Raw genomic sequence first — 24,201 nt, 5'->3', positions numbered from 1 at the left:
TGCCTGTACCAGTGTACATTCTCACCAACAGTGCACAAGGGTTCTCGTTTCTCCATGTCATCACCAACACTTATTATCTCTTCTCTTTTTGATGATAGCCATTCTAAAAGGTGCAAGATGATAATTCATTGTGGGTTTGATTTGCATTTTCCCTGGTTAAAAGTAGTGTTGAGCACCTTTTCGTGAACATGTTGGCGATCTGTATGTCTCGCTAAGAAAAATGCCTATTCAGGTCTTCTGCTGATATTTTCGATTGTTTTTACTGTTTCTTTTGCCACACAGAAGCTTTTAAGTTTGATGTAGTTCCACTTATTTATCTCTGTCGCTCGTGCTTTTGCTGTCATTTCAAAAATAATCATTGCCAAGACCAGTGTCACAGAGCTTTTTCCCTATGTTTTTTTCTAGGAGCTTTATGTTTACAGGTCTTATGTTTAAGTCTTTAATCCATTTTGAGTCAATTTTTGTGAGTGGTGTAAGATAAGGGTGCAGTTTCACTTCTTTGCATGCAGTTATCCAGTTTTCCCACTACATTTGTTGAAGAGACTATCCTTTCCCTGTTGAGTAGTCTTGATTCCCTTGTCAAATATTAGCTGATGTAGCTATTCTATTCCATTGATCTACATGTCTATTTTTATGCCAGTACCATACTGTTTTGATTACTATAGCTTTATAGTATAGTTTGAAATCAGGAAGTGTGCTGCCTCCAGCTTCGTTCTTTGTCAGGATTTGTCTATTCAAGGATTTTTGTGGTTCCACACGAATTTAAGGATTGTTTTTCCTATTTCTGTTAAAAAATGCCATTGGAACTTTTTATAGGGGTTGCATTGAATCTGTTGATAGCTTGTGGTAGTATGGTCATTTTAACATTAATTCTTCTAATCCATGAAGATGAGCTATCTTTCCATTTGTGTCATTTTCAATTTCATCAAAGTCTTATAGTTTTCAGTGTATAGATCTTTAATTTCTGTGGTTAAATTTATTCTCATTTTTTATGCAGTTGTAAATGGGACTGCTTTTTTAATTTCTCTTTCTCATAATTCATTACTAGTGTATAGAAACTCAGCTGATTTTTGTTTATTGATTTTGTATTCTCTAACTTTACTGAATTCTTTTATTAGTTCCAACATTTTTTTTGGTGGCCTCTTTACTTTCTCCATATAATATCATGTCATCTGCAAAATGAGACAGTTTTACTTCTTCCTTTCTGAATTGAATGCCTTTTATTTCTTTTTCTTGCCTGATTGCTCTAGCTAGGACCTCCAATACAATGTTGAATCAAACTTGCCAGGGTAAAATGAGCTTCATTGGTAGTGTGCTAGTAGTGGTATAATGCCACCACAATGTTAAGTATGTAACAGTCAGGCTGCTGTAGCAAGTGACCACAATGATTTAAGAAAGAATTTTATTGGGAGGTGGTAAGGACTGGTAAGGCATCCTGGTATCAGATTACTAGGCTCCTTCTATCGTGTTGCTTTGTTATATCTAGGGTATTTTTTCTGTATCTTTGAAGATTTACAGTCCTGCCTTCAAGAAAGAGGAAAAAGAAGGAAGGCACACTCTTTTCTCATTTAGGTACAACCCAGGAGTTGTTACACATCACTTCTGCTCATATCCCATTGGACAGATCCTGGTCACAAAGCTACACCTAACTGTAACAAAGTCTGGGAACTATCTTAATTGAGGTGAGCATACACCCAGCAAAACACCTATAACTAAAAGCAATCACCACTTGGGGGGAAAGCTACAAGTTCATTTGTTACAATGAATTTTGAAGAATAGTATTTAGAAGAAGCAAATAAGCAAAATGGGGGGACAACTTGCTCTATATAATCCTCATATGCACAGAAATGGAAATAATTTAAAAACCCTATTCAAAAATAATTCCCAGCTGCATGTAATGTGGCTGTCTGAATATTAAGAAATTCTTCCAAGTGCATTATATTTCCAGATACACTTATCATATATGATCTTTCAGATACTATGCTATAAAAGGCTGTAGCTTTATAAGTTGCCATCTCCTTTTAAAATATATTTTGAAATTGATATGAAAGATTATTTGTGCATAGTGATGAACTTTAGAGAATACAATATTAAAAATATAGTATAAAGATTACTCATTATATTGGGGACTTCCCTGGCAGTCCAGTGGTTAAGACTCCACGCTTCCACTGCAGGGGGCACAGGTTCGATCCCTGGTCAGGGAACTAAGATCCTGCATGCTGTACTGTGTGGCAAAAAAAAAAAAAAAAAAATTATTATCACCCAGAGATAACTGATAATATTAGTTAACTTATTTCTTTTTCTTATGCATATATTTAACAAAACTCAAGTCATTTATTTATCTTCCTTTTTGTACCCAGTGGTATATTGTGCCTACATTCCCATGTCATTAAACACCATTCAAAAGCCTGAATTTTTTTATGTTATCTTCTTCCTAAATGCCTTATTGGTTTTACTATAAAATCATGGTACCATTGTACAAGTGTATAAAATTATACCTATAGATGATAAAAGCATGAAAGTTAAGACTCTCTTATACTTAAAATCTCATTATTAATATTTGAAGTTGTGGTTAACTGTTTACCTACATTGTGGTTTAGAAGCTATATTACTTGTTTGACTTAGGAGATGTATTCATGCCAACCTAATTTTGGCTCTACTTTACCTATCTTATATTAATTGTGTCATGATGTCAGTTTTGACCTATACCTTCCCACCTATCTAGGCGTCTTTGTCAAAAGACATAACCCTAAACCCTTCATAATTATTAAACCCTTCATAATTATAAGTGCATCAAAGACTAACTGCTTTGCTTAGCTGCAGAGATCTACACAAGACTGTATCACTTGTATAACTTAAAAGAGACTTAAAGTTTTCAGTAAAATTCCTAAGAATGCATGATTATCCAAACTTTGTTACTTTCTGTAGTGACATAATGTTGTCAATCACACAATGTGACATATTAAGTAATATCAGTTCTTAATTGCCTTACATATAGATTTTCTCTAAATTAGGTATTGATTTTGAGGTCAAACCTATCATTTAAATATTTAACATGTTTTTGAATTCTGAAATACACAATATTATGAAACAAAGTGTCATCTTTTCAGGACTCACCTAGTCATAAATTTACAGTAACTTAGCAAAAGATAACAATAATCTTTTCCTATGGAGAAAGGTGCAAACATTAAGCTATTTGGGCTTTCCCCTACTTTTTCTCCTTTTCAGAAAGGAGTCAATGTCTCAAACCTTCTTCTCTGACTTACTTATTAGTTAGACTAGTAAACTGTGCTGATACAGGACAGAATTGTTCCCAGTTACATTTTCTGCAAGTAAATAATGAAGAATTTTGCCTGAGGATTGGTATGTTATATTAAGAGTAGCTAATGAAACCATGAAGATAAGAATAAATGGAATATGTGCTAACTTGGCTAGTATGGAGTACAGCAAAAAAAATTTGTATCAATAATCCTGAAATGTGGATAGACAAATAGATTCATGCAGTACGATGCTACAAACTTTAAGATTACTAAGGTGGCAGTCAGGAAAGCTGAGTTCTAGTTTTAGTTAAACTAGTCAAGACTAACCATCTGACATCTTAAGTCACTTTTTGGGGTCTCAGTTTGCTCAACTATAAAATAAGATATAACTAGAAGAGTCTAAATCTTTTCAGCACTGAAATTCTATGTATATGATGACATATGATTAGACAGAACCCAAATTAAAACACTGCAAAATTCTAGACAACATACGACTCTGAAAAAAAAATCATTTATGCATATCCACCTAATAGTACAAACCCATACTGAAAAAATAAGTTTGAATATTCTCTTAGAAGGTGAACTGCTTTATTCAAAAACACTTTTGGGGACTTCCCTGGCAGTGCAGTGGTTGAGACTTCGCCTTCCAGTGCAAGGGGTGTGAGTTTGATCCCTGGTCAGGGAGCTAAGATCCCACATGCCTCATGGCCAAAAAAACAAAACATAAAACAGAAGCAGTATTGTAACAAATTCAATAAAGACTTTAAAAGTGGTCCATATCAAAAAAAAAATCTTAAAAAAAATACTTTTGAATTAAATCCTCCTAAATACTGCCTTTAAAAGACTTACTTTATGCAGAAATTTACTCTAGCATGAGACGTAACATCAGGGTGTCCAAGCAAAGGAGCTAATACAGAAACTGAGTAACTTCTAAATAAACAGAATGATTTCACATATAGTCACTAACAAAAGTCATAAAATTATTGAACTTTAGAGCTGAATTTGGAAGTCTTACAGATATTTTACATGTATTAAATTCTCTTCACAATGTGTCAGAATTTATATCAATTCTTCCTATATTCTTACCATGTCCCTAAGATGTCTCTTTGCAAAAGAAAGTATTTGTTATACAGTTGGTATATAAAGTTTATGAGTTAAAATCATGCATCTGTCTTATCAAAATTTAGTATGTTTACCTGCTTTTAACCATTTTTATAGTTCACAAAATGGCTTCATGTAACCATAAATCTGTATTCTCAATGGGAGTAAAGGAAGAGTCAGGGTTTTTCTAGTGACTTACATCCCTTAGGCTTAAAGAAAATAAAATGCCCTTCATTCCCAGGTCTAATCATCCTACAATTTGCTATGGGGTAGAACTCAGTTTAAAGCCGATCTACTTCAGCCCCCACAACAGACATACATACCTACAAAACTTTCAAGAAATACAGATGTCAGGAACTCATAAAGTATTCCAGTGATGCACTAGGGCTGGCTCCTGTGGCCTTTCAAGTGCCAATTAAGGGTATCTCTTCCCAATTCTAAGTTCAGGGACATCATGTTGGTAGCTCAAAACTGGCCATGGTAGGAATAATTTACACCACAGAAATCAAGAAACTGGTTGATTTTGGGAGCTGGTTGTTAGTCATTTAACAGCACGTAACTGAGGTAATCCCAGGTTATGGTTCCTGAAGCCAAGTGTCCACTATCAAAGAAAAGACCTATAACTGTTCCTGATTCAGTTCCTGGAACTGAATTTTGAACATTCATATATCCTTCTCCAGATGGATATAAGAGGGCGTAGGGTCCATATCATACATAATTTATTGTTTGTCTTTGAATCTATATAGCAAAGTTGTCCAATAGAAATACAATGCAAGCCACATACCCTTAAATTTTCTACTGTATGTTAAAAGTACATCTCAAATTAGATGTTAAATTTTCATCAGAAATACTTTATCTGTATTTAGATTTCATAAAGTTTTCAGTTGAAGAAGTAATTTCATGTACCCAAGTTGGTCCATACATTCTTAAAAGTTTTACAATTACTGAACTGAGTATCAGTTTTTAAATTTAAAATTTTTTAAATAAATGAAATTTTACAATTTTTTCCTCAGTCTTACTAGCCATGTTTGAAGAGTTCAATAGCCACACTTAATAGTAGTTACCATATTGGACAGCAGCTGTACAGCATCAGCACCTCAGGGGTTTTCCAGAAGCTTGAGCCTTATGCTGTGCTAGCTTGATGAGTGGAATCAAACGGATTATTTCACTTTTCGGCGCCTCAGTTTTCTGAGACAATAATAATCTTAAAGGAATAATCAATCAATAATTATAACTAATAACAGACATTCTAATGATTGCAATAATCATGAAATCACTCACATGATATAGCAGCTGCCACTTGTGGCATGTCAGCTTATTTAAAAACCAACTCATCAAGCAGTAGCTCATTTTGAAGAAGAGCTTAACCTTATTAGTTAGTAGCTATAAATGCTAAGCATTTATAGAGTGTTTTTCACCTTTAAAGGGCTTTACCAGTTGTAGTTAATCTTATAACATAATAATGTATCATTCCTGTTAGTGAATTCCTGAGGTCAAAGAAGGCCTTTCTGCATAACAAAAACCTTCAATCTACTTGTCATATACTCTATACTACAATGTATATAAATCAAAGTGTTAGGTTGAACAAGACAAAATATTCACTTTAAGTAACTTTTCTGATCCTGAGTACAATAAATTAATCTCAACAGAGAAAAATGGTGCTTCTATTATAATGTTCATCACTTGTGTATTGTCTGTGAAACAAGAGTCAAGCACAGCTTTCTTGATTATATAAAAAAGATTTTTAAATCCCATTTTTATGGTACTTAACCTCTAAACTGCCATCAGAAGTATAGTAACACCATCCATTTTTATGGGCTTTCCCGTTTTCTACGTGCTTACCTGCATCATTTTATTATCTCAGCAACCCTAAAAGATAAACAGGACAGATGTTATGCCCATTTTTTGCATGAAATTCAGAAAGGCTGAGTGCCTTGTTTACATAATTACATACTTACTCATCAGTGCAACAGCTAGAGCCAGAATTCAGGTCTTATGATTTTAGCCACCATTTATCAAATACATACTATAAACTGGAGAATATGTTGAAGACCATGCATTATCTCATTAAATGGTCACAGTAATCTTAGATGAAGGAAGTATGATGCAGAAAGATTGTTACACATAAGTCCTTTTTTCTCAAAGCATGTGTTTGTAACTTCTCTACTGTGTTGAATCTAGAAATGGACTATTATCAGGGTAAGAGAATAAAGGAACCAATCTTCATCAAAAATAAAAATTACTATATACTAACACATGTTATTTACCCAGCATAGTGCTAAGCTCTGCAATTACTGTCATGTTTCACATTTATAACAACCAACCGTAAGAGTTAAGTATTAGTTTTCCCGTTTATAAGTAAGGACAGAGACTCAAAGTGACAGAAGCAGAATTTAAAACCATTCCTATTTGACTCCTAATCTCATACTCCGAACCACTTTGCCATTCTTTTTTATTTCAAATCCACTGTAATTTCCCATATTCCTTACTGCCTAATGTTACTTTTTACTTATTTTTGAGTTGTTTTGCTTTTTGTGGGATTTCTTTTTTTGGGTTTTTTTTGGTATTAAAAAAAAGATAGAAGGTTTTCTTTGTCATCTTTGTTTACCATATTATCCTAACAGTGCCAAACACGAGCAGGTACACCATTTTCATAGCATAATGCAGGAAAGTAGCTTTGAGCAGTGTGTCATACAATCTCTATAATAACTTTGAGCAGTGAGCTGGAAGATTATAGTACTACTGTGGAACTGAATTTCTTTACCTTAGCCTTTGAGCTCAACAGTTCATTCACCTATTCAGTGGTAAACTTCAGCAATTTCTCCAAAGTTAAAGGAAATTGACTTGTTCATTCAGTGGGTATGTTGATTTAAAGATGTATTTATAATAACAAAATGAGATAGAGGCATTATTACAGTAAATTTGCTAATAATGTAGCTAAATAATTTACATTAGTGGAGACCATTAAGTGTGGGTGAAGAGTGATTGCTTCAGTCAGAAAAATTCTTTTTTCCTACATTACCTGAAATTCTTATGAACTTCTCATTTCATGTTGCCTTAGTAATCAGAAGTAAAAGTGTTTAGATCTTCATAAAACTTTTTCATAACAAATGGCATGTTAACCTAAGCACTGTAAATACTTCGGGGCAAATGTGTTAAAATTCAGTTAGTTATTTTTTCTTTATTTTCTAAATTCCATAATTAGATAGTTACCGTGTTCCTGGTCAGACTGCCTCTAAGAAGGAAGTAAAACAAGTTTGTGCACATGCATTCATATGCAGGGTCAAAGGTGAAGACAAAATGTGAAAGAGAAATATGTTGTTTCTAGTAAAACTCTTTCCTTATCTAGAATTAGGTGTACTCATAAATGTATGCACTATAATAATGTGTAGAGATGACTTTCATTATTTTTTAATAAAATTTATAGTTTTTATAGGTAATAGTCTAGATATTTGGAATGCATTCATTTAAGCAGAAGAAATAGCTGGCAAATGTTTTATGTCAGGTGGTATGCATGCTAAGTTTATAACCTTTCTTCTCTTTATCCAATGTAAGTTAACTTGATGTGACAGGGTGTGATATATCACAGAGATGACTCAGGTCAGGAATTTCAAGAAATCTTAAAAATAATACCTTTTAAAAGGACTTAAGTAAATAGTACATAAAGATCTGTAGAGTATATAGTCTTTTTTTTTTTTTTTTTACCCTGTTATCTATCAAAGAATTGAGTTCAACTGCTTAAACGTTTAGGAAAGTCTTTTACTCAGAAAAAAGTAAATATTTGCCAATTAGGGTAAGGGAGAAATCTCTAGGTTCCTTTACTGTTAGAGTGCCTACCAGCAGATACATCTGTTTATTTAGAATTTATACATCTATTTGTTGACCAAAAAATTCAATGATAAATTTATGTTTCCATCACCTGTTTTTCCTTTTTTTCTGAAGCCTTTGCAATTATATAGCTGTCATTACAAACTCCTGTCCCAAAGCATGGGGTTTCAACGAAGAATATGGTTAGATCACAAGATTTGCTTCTAAAGGGCTGAATTTTGGTTCTATCATAGGAAAGTAAGTGTGTACTTCAGTAAGTGGTAAAGTATGACATACATTTGGAGGAATGTACATACTGTAAGTTTTCAGCTCAGTAAACATACCCATGTAACCATCCAGATAATGGAAATGAACTTCATCAGCACTCTAAAAAGGCTCCCTTGTCCCAACTTCTCACGCCTCCAAAGGATAAACATTTCTGACTTCTAGTACTACAAGTCAGTTTTATTTGACCTTGTAAGAGAATCATCTGTCCTTCTCTGGAAATAGGTTCACTCATAAATGTATGTACTTTAGTAATGTATGGAGATGACTAGTAGGGTCTTTTGGGCAGGATTGAGGTCTGACTTATTTCACATAACATTACTTTTGTGAAATGCACCCATATTATTATGTATATAGCAATATGTAACAAAATGTAATCATTTTGTCACTGATGGATATTTCAGTTGTTTCCAGTTTGGGGCTTTTATAAATGTTCTTCTAAATATCCTTTGTGACTATACCTATCCATTTGCGCATACATTCAACTTTAGTAGATACCTCCAAAGATATATTCAGTAGCTGAAACAATTTACATTTTTGTTATCAGTACATGAGAACTACAGTTTAGCCTCATCTTTGCCAGAAGTTGTTATCCCCTGCCACCATTTTACTCATTCTGAAGGGTGGATAGTGGTATTACATTATAGATTTAATTTGTATTTCCCTGATGACTCATGAAATTGAGCATCCAGTTATATGTTTACCGGAAATTTGAGTATGTTTTGAAGTGCCTGTCAAGACTTCTGATCATTATTCCACTGCATTATCATTCTTTTTTCTTATGATTTTTCAGGAGTCTTTTATATAATCCTGACCTATTACTGCAAATATTTTCTACCACTCTTGGGTTCCCTTTTTTGCTTTTTTAATATTGTAATTTGTTGAGCAGAAGTTTTTAGTAGTAATATGCTACCTTTCCCATTTTTTTTCCATTATGTTTGATTACATTTTGTGCCCTGTTTAAAACAGTTTGTAGAGATATCTTATGTTATAAAGATATAGCTTCTGTTTTCTTTAAGATCTTTGTCTTAACTTTTAAGTCTTTATTGAATTTGTTACAATATTGTTTCTGTTTTATGTTTTGGTTTTTTGGCTGCAAGGCACGTAGGATCTTAGCTGTCTGACCAGGGATCAAACCCACACCTCCTGCATTGAAAGGTAAGTCTTAACCACTGGACCACCAGGGAAGTCCCTGTCTTACCTTTTATATTTAGATCTATAATCCATATAGAATTGGTTTTTGTATACACTGGGTATTGGTTTTATATACACTGGGCAGGGTTTTAAAAATGTGTGTTTTAACCAAATGGATATCCACAAGAACCAGCAGAACTTATTTAAAAGATCATCCTTTCTCTATTGCACTGCAGTGGCACCTTTGCTGTAAATCAGGTAACTACACTATATTATCATTGTTTCAATAACTATAGATTTGTAAAAGGTCTGGGTTTCTGGTTATGTAAGTCTTCTAGCTTTGTTTTTGTTCAGAATTGCCTTGACTATTCTTAGTCCTTTGCACTTTCATTTCCATTTTATAAACAACTGTCAATTTACACAAAAAATATTGTTAGGACTTTAACTGGGTTTGCATTGAATCTATAAAATCAGCTTATGAAGAACTGACATCTTGAGAACATTGAGTCTTCCACATGCTATATGTCTTTCCACTTATTTAATTCTTTAGTTTTTCCTAATATTTCATAATTTTCAATGCAGAGGTTCTTAAATTTATTTCTAAATATTTAGGATATTTAAGCTATTGTAAATGGCATATTTTGTTTCATTTTTTTGTATGCTTTTTTTAAATATAAACATAAAATAAATCTTAGTATATTTGTCTTATATGAACTGATTTAAAAAAAAAGAGACTGAGCAGATACATAGAGCATCGAGAGGGAAATAAAGGGCGGCTCATGAGGTTACTTGAGAGAGACTATGTTTATGTTCCTTGAAATCAACAAACAAAACTAATAACCAAATTATAGTGGTCCTTGTCTAGTAGTGGCCCATACCTGAACCACCTGTGAATTGGTTTCTGCTATCTGATCTCTGGTTTTTCATTGGTATGATCTTCTCTCTTGGCTTTGCCAGTTATTTTTATTGAATTCTAATTCTTGATTTCAAAAAATTATAGAGTCATCTATAATGTTATATTCCTCTTTCCTTTTCCTCTGCTAGGTAGAAAGAATGACGGATGACAACCTTAATCAAATCAGAGACTGTGCTAAATTGATGCTGGGTTGTAATTTTGATAAAATTCTGTCTACCTCCAGCCTTCCTCTATATCTATAATGTGTGTGTGTACATACATATACAAAGATATATATAATAATGTTATATGTATTCTGTATTATATAATTCACGTGTCACTAAAATGGAAGAGATAAATATTTTAAAATTTTGTACAGATTTCTATTTCTTCTTAGATGGGATACTGGTGTGCTGCACACTGTTCCACCCTACCTGAAAGCAAAATTTACTTTTTTTCTTTACATATTTTCTAATTGAATTATAGCTGATTTACATTGTTGTGTTAATTAGTGCTGTAGAGCAAAGTGATTCAGTTATACCTATATATACATTCTTTTTTTAAATATTCTTTTCCATTATGGTTTATCATACGATATTTTTTCTTACATCTTTATTGGAGTATAATTGCTTTACAATGTTTTGTTAGTTTCTGCCGTATAAGTGAACCAGCTACTTGTATACATATGTCCCCATACCCCCTCCCTCTTAAGCATCCCTCCCACCATCCCTATCCCACCCCTCTAGGTGGTCACAAAGCACCTAGCTGATATCCCTGTGCTACGCAGCTGATTCCCACTAGCTATCTATTTTACATTTGGTAGTGTATATATGTTAATGCTACTCTCTCTTTGTCCCAGCTTACCCTTCCCCCTCCCTGTGTCCTCAAGTCCATTCTCTATCTCTGTGTCTTTATTCCTGTCCTGCCCCTAGGTTCACGAGAACCATTTCTTTTTAGATTCCATATATATGCGTTAGCATACAGTATTTGTTTTTCTCTTTCTGACTTACTTCACTCTGTATGACAGAATCTAGGTCCATCCACCTCACTATAAATAACTCAGTTTTGTTTCATTTTATGGTAATATTCCATTGTATATATGTGCCACATCTTCTTTATCCATTCATCTGTCAATGTACATTTAGGTTGCTACCATGTCCTGCCTATTGTAAATAGTGCTGCAATAAATATTGGGGTACATGTGTCCTTCTAAACTATGGTTTTCTCAGGGTATATGCCCAGTAGTGGGATTGATGGGTCATATGGTAGTTCTATTTTTAGTTTTTTAAGGAACCTCCATACTGTTCTCCATAGTGGCTGTATCAATTTACATTCCCACTAACAGTGCAAGAGGATTCCCTTTTTTCCACCCTCTCCAGCATTTATTGTTTGTAGATATTTTTATGATGGCCATTCTGACTGGTGTGAGGTGATACCTCATTGTAGTTTTGATTTACATTTCTGTAATGATTAGTGAGGTTGAGCATTCTTTCATGTGTTTGTTGGCAATCTGTATATCTTCTTTGGAGAAATGTCTATTTAGGTCTTCTGCCCATTTTTGGATTGGGTTGTTTGTTTTTTTAATATTGAGCTGCATGAGATGCTTGTAAATTTTGGAAATTAATCCTTTGTCAGTTGCTTCATTTGCAAATATTTTCTCCCATTCTGAGTATTGTCTTTTCATCGTGTTTATGGTTTCCTTTGCTGTGCAAAAGCTTTTAAGTTTCATTAGGTCCCATTTGTTTCTTCCTGTTTTTATTTCCATTACTCTAAGAGGTAGGTAAAAAAGGATCTTGCTGTGATTTATGTCATAGAGTGTTCTGCCTATGTTTTCCTTGAACAGTATTATAGTGTCTGGCCTTACGTTTAGGTCTTTAATCCATTTTGAGTTTATTTTTCTGTATGGTGTTAGGAAGTGTTCTAATTTCATTCGTTTCCATGTAGCTGTCCAGTATTCCCAGCACCATTTATTGAAGAGACTGTCTTTCTTCCCTTGTGTAGTCTTACCTCCTCTGTCGTAGATTAATTGACCATAGATTTGTGGGTTTATCTCTGAGCTTTCTATCCTGTTCCATTGATCTATATTTCTGTTTCTGTTCCAGTACCATACTGTCTTGATCACTGTAGCTTTGTAGTGTAGTCTGAAGTCAAGGAGCCTTATTCCTTCAGCTCTGTTTCTCTTTCTCAAGATTGCTTTTGCTACTCGGGATCTTTTGTGTTTCCATACAAATTGTAAAATTTTTTGTTCTAGTTCCTTGAAAGATGCAATTGGTAGTTTGATAGGGATTGCACTGAATCTGTAGATTGCTTTGGGTAGTATAATCATTTTTCTCCCAATCCAAGGACATGGTATATCTCTCCATCTGTTTGTATAGTCTTTGATTTCTTTCATCAGTGTCTTATAGTTTTCTGCATACAGGTCTTTTGTCTCAAGTAGGTTTATTCCTAGGTATTTCATTCTTTTTGTTGCAATGGTAAATGGGAGTGATTTCTTAATTTCTCTTTTGATTTTTCATTGTTAGTGTATAGGAATGCAAGAGATTTCTGTGCATTAATTTTGTATCCTGCTACTTTACCAAATTCATTGATGAGCTCTAGTAGTTTCTGGTAACATATTTAGGATTCTCTATGTATAGTATCATGTCATCTGCAAACAGTGACAGCTTTACTTTTTCTTTTCTGATTTGGATTCCTTTTATTTCTTTTTCTTCTCTGATTGCCACAGCTAAAACTTCCAAAACTATATTGAATAATAGTGGTGAGAGTGGGAACCCTTGTCTTGTTCCTGATCTTAGAGGAAATGGTTTCAGTTTTCACCATTGAGAATAATGTTGGCCATGGGTTTGTCGTATATGGCCTTTATTATGTTGAGGTAGGTTCCCTCTTTGCCCACTTTCTGGAGAGTTTTTATCATAAATCGGTGTTGAATTTTGTCAAAAGCTTTTTCTGCATCTACTGAGATTATCATATAGCTTTTATTCTTCAATTTGTTAATATGGTGTATCACACTGATCTGGTTATACTGAAGAATCCCTGCATTCCTGGGATAAACCCCACTTGATCATGGTGTATGATCCTTTTAATGTGTTGTTGGATTCTGTTTGCTAGTATTCTGTTGAGGATTTTTTCATCTATGTTCATCAGTGATACTGGCCTGTAGTTTCCTTTTTTTTGTGACATCTGGCTTTGGTATCAGGGTGATGGTGGCCTTGCAGAATTAATTTGGGAGTATTCCTCCCTCTGCCATATTTTGGAAGAGTTTGAGAAGGATAGGTGTTAGCTCTTCTCTAAATGTTTGATAGAATCCCCATGTGAAGTCATCTGGTCCTGGACTTCTGTTTGTTGGAAGACTTTTAATCACAGTTTCAGTTTCAGTGTTTGTGATTGATCTGTTCATATTTTCTATTTCTTCCTGGTTCAGTCTTGGAAGGTTGTACTTTTCTAAGAATTGTGCATTTCTTTCAGCTTGTCCATTTTATTGGCAGAGTTGCTTGTAGTAATCTCTCATGATCCTTTGTATTTCTGTGGTGTTAGTAGTAACTTCTCCTTTTTCATTTCGAATTTTATTGATTTGAGCCCTCTTCCTTTTTTTCTTGATGCATCTGGCCAGAGGTTTATCAATTTTGTCTATCTTTTCAAAGAACCGGCTTTTAGTGTCATTGATCTTCACTATTGTTTTATTCTTCTCTCTCATTTATTTCTGCTCTGATCATTATGATTTATTTTATTCTACTAACTTTGGGTTTTGTTTGTTCTTACTCCAGTTGTTTTAGATGTAAGGTTAGGTGGTTTATTTGAGATTTTTCTTGTTTTCTTAAGTAAGATTATACTGCTATAAACTTCCATCTTAAAACTGCTTTTGCTGCATCCTACAGGTTTTGAATTGTTGTATTTTCATTGTCATTTGTCACTAGGTATTTTTAAATTTCCTCTTTGATTTCTTCAATTATCCACTGGTTGTTTAGTAACATATTGTTTAGCCTCCCCAAGTTTGTGTTTTTTAGAGTTTTTTTTTCCTGTAATTGATTTCTAACCTCATAGAGTTGTGGCCAGAAAAGAAGGTTGCTATGATTTCAGTTTTCTTAAACTTACCAAGGCTTGATTTGTGGCCCAAGATATGATCTATCCTGGAGAATGTTCCATGTGCACTTGAGAAGAATGTATTCTGCTGCTTTTGGATAGAATGTTCTATAAGTATCAGTTAAGTCCATCTGGTCTAATGTGTCATTTTAAAAAAAATTTTTTTATATTGGGGCACATCTGATTAACAATGTGTTAGTTTCAGGTGTACAGCAAAGTGATTCAGTTATACATATAAATGTATCTATTATTTTTCAAATTCTTTTCCCATTTAGATTATTAAAGAATATTGAGCAGAGTTCCCTTTAGGTAGCTCTACAGTAGGTCCTTGTTGGTTATCTACTTCATACATAGTAGTGTGTACACGTCAATCCCAGACTCCCAATCTATCCCTCCCAGTAACCGTAAGTTTGTTCTCTAAGTCTGTGAGTCTGTTTCTCTTTTGTTGGTAAGTTCATTTGTATCTTTTTTTAAGATTCCGCATATAAGCAATATCATATGATATTTGCCTTTCTCTTTCTGACTTACTTCACTCAGTATGATCATGTCTAGGTCCATCCATGTTGCTGCAAATGGCATTATTTTGTTCTTTTTATGGGTGCATAATATTCCATTTTATATATATACCACATCTTCTTTTTCCATTCATCTATCAATGGACATTTAGGTTGCTTCCATGTCCTGGCTCTAAATTGCTACAGTAAACATTGGGGTGCATGTATCTTTTAGAATTATTGTTTTCTCTGGATATATGCCCAGGAGTAGGATTGCAGGGTCATATGGCAGCTCTATTTTTACTTTTTAAGGACCCTCCATACTGTTCTCCATTGTGGCTGTACCAGTTTACATTCCCACCAAGAGCGCAGCAGGGTTTGCTTTTGTCCACACCCTCTCCAGCATTTATTGTTTGTTGATTTTTTGATTATGTCCATTCTGACTTGTGTGAGGTAGTAATCTCATTGTAGCTTTTATTTTTCTGGCCATGCCACACGAATTGCAGGATCTTAGTTCCCTAACCAGGGTTGAACCTGGGCCCTCAGCACTAAAAACATGGAGTCCTAGTCACTGGACCACTAGGGAATTCCCTCATTGTAATTTTGATGTGCAATTCTCTAATAATTAGCAATGTTGAGTATCTTTTCATGTGCCTCTTGGCCATCTTTCTTCCTTGGATAAATTTTTTTTTTAGGTCATTGGCCCATTTTTGATTGGGTTCTTTGTTTTTTTTATATTGAGCCACATGAGCTATTTGTAAATTTTGGAGACTAATGCCTTTTTGGTCACATCATTTGCAAATATTTTCTCCCATTCTGTGGGTTGTCTTTCCATTTTGTTGATGGATTCCTTTGCTGTGCAAAAGCTTTTAAGCTTAATTAGATCCCATTTGTTTATTTTTATTTTCATTGCTCTAGGAGGTGGATTCAAAAACATGTTGCTGCAATTTATGTCAAAGAGTGTTCTGCCTACGTTTTCCTCTAAGAGTTTTAGTGTCCGGCCTTACATTTAGGTCTTTGACCATTTTGAGTTTATTTTTGTGTATGGTTACAGAGAATGTTCTAATTTCATTCTTTTACGTGTAGCTGTCCAATTTTCCTAGCACCATTTATTGAAGAGCCTGTCTTTCCTCCTTTGTGTAGTCTTGCCTCCTTTGTCATAAATTAATTGACCATAGGTTCATGGGTTTATCTCTGGGCTTTCTATCCTGTTCAGTCAATCTATATTTTTGGTTTAGTGCCAGTACCATACTGTTTTGATGCCTGTAGCTTTGTAGTATAGTCTGATGTCAAGGAGCCTGATTCCTGCAGCTCTTTCTTTCTCAAGATTGCTTTGGCTGTTTGGTCTTTTGTGGATCCTTAAATATTTTAAGATTTTTTTCTAGTCCTGTGAAAAATGCCATTCGTAATTGATAGGGATTGCATTGAATCTGTAGATTGTCTTTGGTAGTATAGTCATATTGACAATATTGAGTCTTCCAATCGAAGAACATGGTATATCTCTCCATCTGTTTGTATCAACTTTGAATTTTTTTATCAGCATCTTATAGTTTTCAGAGTACAAGTCTTTTGTCTCTTTAGGTAGGTTTATTCCTAGGTATTTTATTCTTTTTATGTGATGGTAAATGGGATTGTTTCTTTAATTTCTACTTCTGATCTTTAGTCATTCGTGTCTAGAAGTGCAACAGATTTCTGTGTATTAAGTTTGTATCCTGCAACTTTACCAGATTCACTGATGAGCGCTAGTAGTTTTCTCATATCATCTTGAGGATTTTCTTTATATAGTATCATGTCATCTGCAAAGAGCGACAGTTTTACTACTTCTTTTCCAATTTGGGTCCTTTTATTTCTTTTTCTTCTCTGATTGCCGTGGCTAGGGCTTTCTAAACTCTGTTGAATAAGTGGCAAGGGTGGACATCCTTGTCTTGTTCCTGATCTTAGAGGAAATCCTTTCACTTTTTCACTGTTGAGAATGATGTTACTGTGGGCTGTGGTATATGGCCTTTATTGTGTTGAGGTTGGTTCCCTCTATACCCACTTTCTGTAGAGTTTTATCATACATGCATATTGAGTCTTGTCTAAAGTTTTTTCTGCATCTATTGTGATGATCATATAGTTTTTATTCCTCAGTTTGTTAATGTGGTGTATCACACTGATTGATTTGCAGATACTGAAGACTCCTTGCATCCCTGGGATAAATCCCACTTTACCATGGGGTATTAAATATCAAGTCCATCTGGTCTAATGTGTCATTTAAGACCTGTGTTTCCTTATTGATTTTCTGTCTGGATGATCCATCCACTGAAGAAAGTGGGGTGTTAAAGTTCCCCCACTGTTATTGTGTTACTGTTGATTTCTCCTTTCACGGCTGTTAGCATTTTGCCTTATATACTTAGGTGCTCCTATGTTTGCTGCATATTATTTACAACTGTTATATTTTCTTCTTGGATTGATCTTTTGATCGTTATGTAGTGTCCTTTGTCTCTTGTAACAGTCTTTAAAGTCTAGTTTGTCTGATAAGAGTATTGCTACTCCTGATTTCTTCTGATTTCCATTTGCATGAAATAACTTCTTCCATTCCCTTTACTTTCTGTCTGTATGTGTCTCTAGAGCTGAAGTGGGTCTCTTTTAGACAGCATATATACGGGTCTTGTTTTTGTATCCATTCAGCCAGTCTGTATCTTTTGGTTGGAGCATTTAATCCATTTACATTTAAGGTATTTATCCATATGTATGCTCTTATTACCATTTTGTTAATTGTTTTGGATTTGTTTTTATAGGTCTTTTATCTTCCCTTCCTCTTTCATTCACTTCACTTGTGACTTGAAGATTATTTTTAGTGTTATGTTTGGATTACTTTTTCTTTTTTGTGTCTGGATCTGTTGTAGATGTTTGGTGTGCTGTTCTCTTGAAGTTTTGATATAGCAGTCTGTATATATACAAGATTGTTTTAAGTTGCTGGTCTCTTAATTTCAAATGCATTTCCAATATCCTGCATTTATATTCTCCTCTTCCCACGACTCCTGGGTTTGATGTCATATTTTTGTGTGTATGATTTCCTGCCTTTATGTTTGCCTTTACCTGTGCATTTTTCCATTCATAATTTTCTTTTTTCTAATTGTGATCTTTTCTTTTCCACCTAGAGAATTTCCTTTAGCATCTGTTGTAAAGCTGGTTTGGTGGTGCTGAATTCTTTAGCTTTTGCTTGTCTGTAAAGCTTTTGATTTCTCCATCAGGTCTGAACAACGGCCTTACTAGGTATTCTTGGTTGTAGGTGTTCTCCTTTCATCAGTTTAAATTATATCCTGCCACTGTCTTCTGGCCTGCAGAGTCTGCTAAAAAATATCAGCTGATATCTTTATGGGGATTCCCTTGTATGTCATTTGTTGCTTTTGTCTTGTTGCTTTTAATATTTTCTCTTTGTCTTTTTAACTTTTCTCGGTTTGATTAATATGTGTCTTGGCATGTTCCTCCTTGGGTTTACCTTGTATGAGACTTGTGTGCTTCCTTTCTCATGTTAGGGAAATTTTCAACTATAATCTCTTCAAATATTTTCTCAGGCCCTTTCTCACTCTCTTCTCCTTCTGCCACCCCATAATGAAAATATTGGTGTGTTTACTGTTGTCCCAGAGGTCATTGAGGCTGTCCTAATTTCTTTTTTCTTTATTCTGTTCTGTGGTACTGATTTCCCCCACTCTGTCTTCCAGCTCACTTATTCATTTTTCTTTCTCCCTCATTTATTCTGCTATTGATTCCATATATGACAAGCCCACAGCTTATATTAATACTCCACAGTGGAAAGCTGAAAGCTTTTCCTCTAAAATGAGGCAGAAGACAAGGATGCCCACCCTTGCCACTTTGAATCAAAATAGTATTAGCACTTCAAACAAGGAAGAAAAAGAAAGACATTCAAATTGAAAAGGAAGAAGGGAAAACTGTCCCTACTTGCAGATGACATATTATATAGGAAACCCTAAGGACTCCCCACCAACAAAACCAATAGAATTAATAAATTCAGTAGACTTTCAGGATACAAAATCAGTTTTCAAAAATCTGTTGCATTTTTATAAACTAATATTGATCTATCAATCAGAAAGAAAAATATCCTATTTTCAATTGCATCAAAGCAAATAAAATACTTAGGAATAAATTTAACCAAAGAGGTAAATAACCTGAACACTGAAAACTATACAAGATTGAAAAGAAATTGAAGATACACCATAAGTAAAAGATAAATCATGTTCATGGATTGGAAGAATTAATATTGTTAAAATTTCCATACTACCAAAAGCAATCTACATATTCAATGCAATCCCTATCAAAATTGCAGTGGCATTTTTCACAGAAATCAAACAATCCTAAAATTTGTATGGAAATACAAAAGACCCCCCCCTAATATAGAAGCAGTCTTGGGGAAGAAGAGCAAAGCTGGAACACCACACTTCCTTGTTACTGTGGTAATCAAAACAGAGTGGTACAGGCATTAAAACAAACACAGAGACCAATGAAACAGAATAGGGAGCCCAGAAATTAATCCATGCAAATATGGTCAACTAATTTACAACAACGGAGCCAAGAATACTCAACGAGGAAAGGACAGTCTCTTTAATATGTGGTATTAGGACTGTACAACTGTACAGCCACATGCAAAAGAATTACAGAACCACTATCTTATAGCATACAAAAAAATTAGCTCAAAATGGGTTAAATACTTGAATAAAGCCATAAAGCTCCTAGAAGAAAACATAGGTAAGCTCCTTGACATCATTTTTGGCAATGGTATTTTGGATTTGACACGAAAAGCAAACACAAATAAGTGGGACTACATCAAACGAACTGTAACCACCAACAAAATTAAAATGCAGCCTACAGAATGAGAGAAAATATTTGCAAATCATATTTCTGATAAGGGGTGAATATCCAAAATATATAAAGAACTCACACAACTAAATAGAAAAAAATTAATCCAATTAAAAATGAGCACAGGATCTGAACATTTTTCCAAAGAATACATACGAATGGCCAAAAGGTGCATGAAAAGATGCTCAACATCACTAATAATCAGGGAAAAATGCAAATGAAAACAACAACGAGACAGCACTTCACACCTGTGAGAATGACTATTCTCAAAAAAACCAGAAATAACATGTGTTGGTGAGGATATCAGGAAAGGGACCTTATGAACCTTTGGTGTGAGTATAAATTGGTGCAGCCACTATGGAAAACAAACAGTATGGAGATTCCTCAAAAAATAAAAAATGGAACTATCATATGATCAAGTAATTCCACTTCCAGGTCATTTATCTGAAGGAAACAAAGACACTCAAAACGGTATCTGCATGCTCATGTTCACTGTAGCATTATTTACAATAGCCAAGACGTAGTATGTATACATGTGTGCACACAGACATGTAATACTATTAAGCCATAAAAACGATGGAAATCTTGCCATTTGTGACAATGGATTTTGAGAGCATTATGCTAAGTGAAATAAATCAGAGACATACAAATACTGTATGATCTCACATATGTGTGGAGGCTAAGAAAAACCTATAGATACAGAAAACAGATTGGTAGTTACCAGAGGCAGGGCTAGATGAAATGAGTGTTGTTGAAAGGTACAAAGCTCCAGTTGTAAGATAAATAAGTCCTGGAGATGTAATGTACATCATGGTGACTACACTTAACAGTACTGTATTGTATATTGAGAAGTTGACACAAGAGTAAATATGAAAGTTCTCATCACAAAAATAATTTTAACTGTGTATGGTAGTGGATGTTAACTAAGCTTATAATTTTTATATATTTATGATACATATCATAATAAAATCATGTGTACACCTAAACTAGTACAATGTCATGTCAATTATGTATCATTTTAAAAAGAGAGAACAAAGAGAAAACAAAAAATGAAATTACATACGTAAGCAAGCCCTAACATGGCAATAATTAAATGTCAATGGTCTAAATACCTCAATTTAAAAACAGAGATTTGGGTGGGGGATAAATTGGGAGACTGGGATTGAGAAATACACACTACTATATATAAAATAATAAGAACCTACTATGTAGCACAGGGAACTCTTCTCAGTACTCTGTAATGACATGTATGGGAAAAGAATCTAAAAAAGAGTGGATATATGTATATGCATAACTGATACACTCTGCTGTACAGCAGAAACTGACACAACATTGTAAATCAACTATACACTAATAAAAAATTTTTAATAGCTGAGATTTGCAGAATATTAAAAAGAAATGACCCAGTATATATACTGTTTGCTGGAAACTCATTTCAGATGTAATGGTACAGGTAGGCTGTGTGTAAAAGGATAGAAAAAATATATACTATCTAAACATTAATCAGAAGAAATCAGGACTGGTTCTACTAATGTCAGATAAAGTAGACTTCAAAGAAAACAAAATTACCATGGACACAGAGAGATATTATATAATCATAAAAGAGCAACCCAAAAAGACGACATACTAAGCCTAACTGTGTATGCACTAAACAAAAGAGCTACCAAATATATGAAGCTAAATAAAGACAGAACTGAAAGAATTAGACAAGCCCATGGTTGTTAGAGACATCAACACCTCTCTCTCAACAACAGCAGAACAACTAGACAGAAATTCTGCAAGGACAGAAAACTCAACATCACCATCAACTACCCAACAACATCAGAATGTATTTACTTCTCCATTGCTTGTGAAATATACACCAAGAGAGACCATATCCTGAGCAAAAAACAAATCTCAACAGATTTAAAAGAACTGAAACCACAGAGTGTGTGTTCTCTGGATTTTATGAAGTCAAAGTAGATATCAATAATATAGAAAAATAATCTAAATATAACAGGAAGATCTCCAAAGACTTGGAAGCTAAAAAGTACCCTTCTAAATAATCCATGAGTCAAAAAAGAGGAAGGCTCAAAGGAAATTTAAAAATAAATTGAACTGAATAAAAATGAAATATGAAATATTGAAACTTTGTGGGACACAAATGCCAAAAGGCATATGCTTCTATTAGATTAAAAGTTTAAATCATCACTCTAAGTTGTCACCTCAAGAAACTAGAAAAGGAAGAGAAAAAAAAAAAAAACCAACGTAAGCTGAAAGAAAGATGTAATAAGAAGAGCATAACTCAATACAATTGAAAACAGAAAAACAAGAGAAACACAAGGCTGGTTCTTTGAAGAGATCAATAAAAAAAAACTTCTAGCAAGGCTGACCAAAAAAAGAGGGAGAGAGAAAAAGACTTTCTGTACTATCACTATTGGGAAGAAAATGGTCTCTTCCTACTCTGCAGACATCAAAAGGATAATAAAGGAATACCACAAATAATTCTCTATATCTAACTATGAACTACCAGTATGAAATGGATAATCTGAATGGTCTTATGATATTAAAGAAATCAAATTCATAATTTGAAAACTTCAGAAAAAAAAAAACTCCAGGCCTAGATGGTTATGCTGGAGAAGTCTACCAAACTTAAAAGAAGAATGAACACCAATTCTACACAATCTCTAAGAAAAAAGTAGAGAAAGGAACACTTTCCAACTCACTTTATGAAGCCAGAATTACCCTGATACCAAAGCCAGGCAAACAGAATACAAAAAAGAAAAGAACAGGGATTTCCCTGGCAGTCCAGTGGTTAAGACTGTGCTTCCACTGCAGGGGGTGTGGATTTGATCCCTAGTTGGGGAACTAAGATCCCATATGCTGTGCTGAGTGGCCAAAAAAAAAAACAAAAAAACCAAAATAAATCAATACTCTTCATGGAGACAAACAAAAAAATTCTTAACAAAATATTAACTAACAAAATTCAGCAATATATAAAAATATATTATCAAGTGGGGTACCCCAGGCATGAATGACTGGTTCAGTATTTGAATATAATCTACTCTATGAACAGACTAAAGAAGCCAAATCACATGATCATATCAATCACTGCAGAGAAAGCACCTGAGAAAATTCAACACCCAAATCATGATTAAAAAAAAAAAATCTCTCAGAAAAAGAGAGGGACTTCTCCAACTTGATAAGGAGCATCTATGTAAGACCTACAGTAAGCACCATAATTAATGATAAAGACTGAATGTTTTTTCCCTAAGTTGGGAACATGGCAAAGATATCCACTGATACCGTTGTTATTCAGCAAAGTTCTTGAAGTTCTAGCCAGTGCAGTAAGGCAAGAAGTGGAAATAAAAAGCATACAGACTGAAAAGGAAGAAATAAAACTGTCTCTATCTGCTGATGACATGATGGTCTATATAGAAAATGTCAAGGAATCTAAAAACAGTAAAACCTTTTACAACTATAGAAATGAGTTCAGCAAGGTTGCAGGATAAGAGATAAAAAATAAATCAGCTGTTTTTCCATAGACTGACAATGAACACATAGACACCAAGATTTAAAATACAGTACTATATACAATTGCTCAGAACGATAAAATACTTAGGTGTATATCTGACAAATGCAAGACTTTTCTGCTGAAAACTACAAAACACTGATGAAAAAAATCAAAAATTTAAATCAATGTAGAAACATACCATCTTCACGAATTGGAAAACTCAGCCAAAAAAAGATGTCAGTTCTCCCCAAATTGTTATATAGATTTAAACCAATTTCTATCAAAATCTCAGGAAGATTAATGGTAGATACAGATAAGATCATTCAAAAATTTGTATGGAGCAGTGGAATCAAGATGGTGGAGTAGGAGTATGTGGTGCTCACTTAACCCCACACACACCTTAAAACATTGAAAATACCTCTACATGTGGAACAATACTCGTGGAATACTAACTAGAAACTTGCAGAACTCCTATACAACCAAAGCAGCATGAAAGATGTCCATGTAACTGGTAGGATGGGGATAAAAAAATCACTGGGTTGGGATCTGTGCCCCTGGGAGGGATCTAAGGAAGAGGTCTGCACGGGTAGACCCACACCCTGGGGAGTGAGCAGGTCGAGCCATAATCTGGGCATCCCAGTCCTGGGGTCCTGCGCAGAGAAGACAAAGCCCCTTGCCTGCTGGGAAAAACCACTGGGCCAGACAGAAGGGATAGAAAAGCCTAGCCTTTACTTGCAAGAAGTGAGCACATGCTCACTTGCCAACAATCAGGGTGGAGAAAGCCATGCACTG

General features: G+C 34.3%; 1 protein-coding gene across 1 annotated transcript in view; it reads left to right on the top strand.

Annotated features, from left to right (window-relative positions):
* WDPCP (WD repeat containing planar cell polarity effector) overlaps nt 1-9,642 on the top strand; it is a 276,624-nt gene extending 266,982 nt beyond the window's left edge. The window contains exon 15 of the mRNA XM_082852381.1: nt 9,554-9,642. Within this exon, the coding sequence (XP_082708507.1) occupies nt 9,554-9,561 (8 nt within the window). The 3' untranslated portion in view covers nt 9,562-9,642. The remainder of the gene's footprint in view (nt 1-9,553) is intronic.
* Nucleotides 9,643-24,201: the final 14,559 nt, after the last annotated feature.

This window comes from Leucopleurus acutus (assembly GCF_964270905.1).
Source record: "Leucopleurus acutus genome assembly, chromosome: 12".
Taxonomy (NCBI): Eukaryota; Metazoa; Chordata; class Mammalia; order Artiodactyla; family Delphinidae; genus Leucopleurus; species Leucopleurus acutus.
This window is presented reverse-complemented; position numbering and strand designations above follow the sequence as displayed.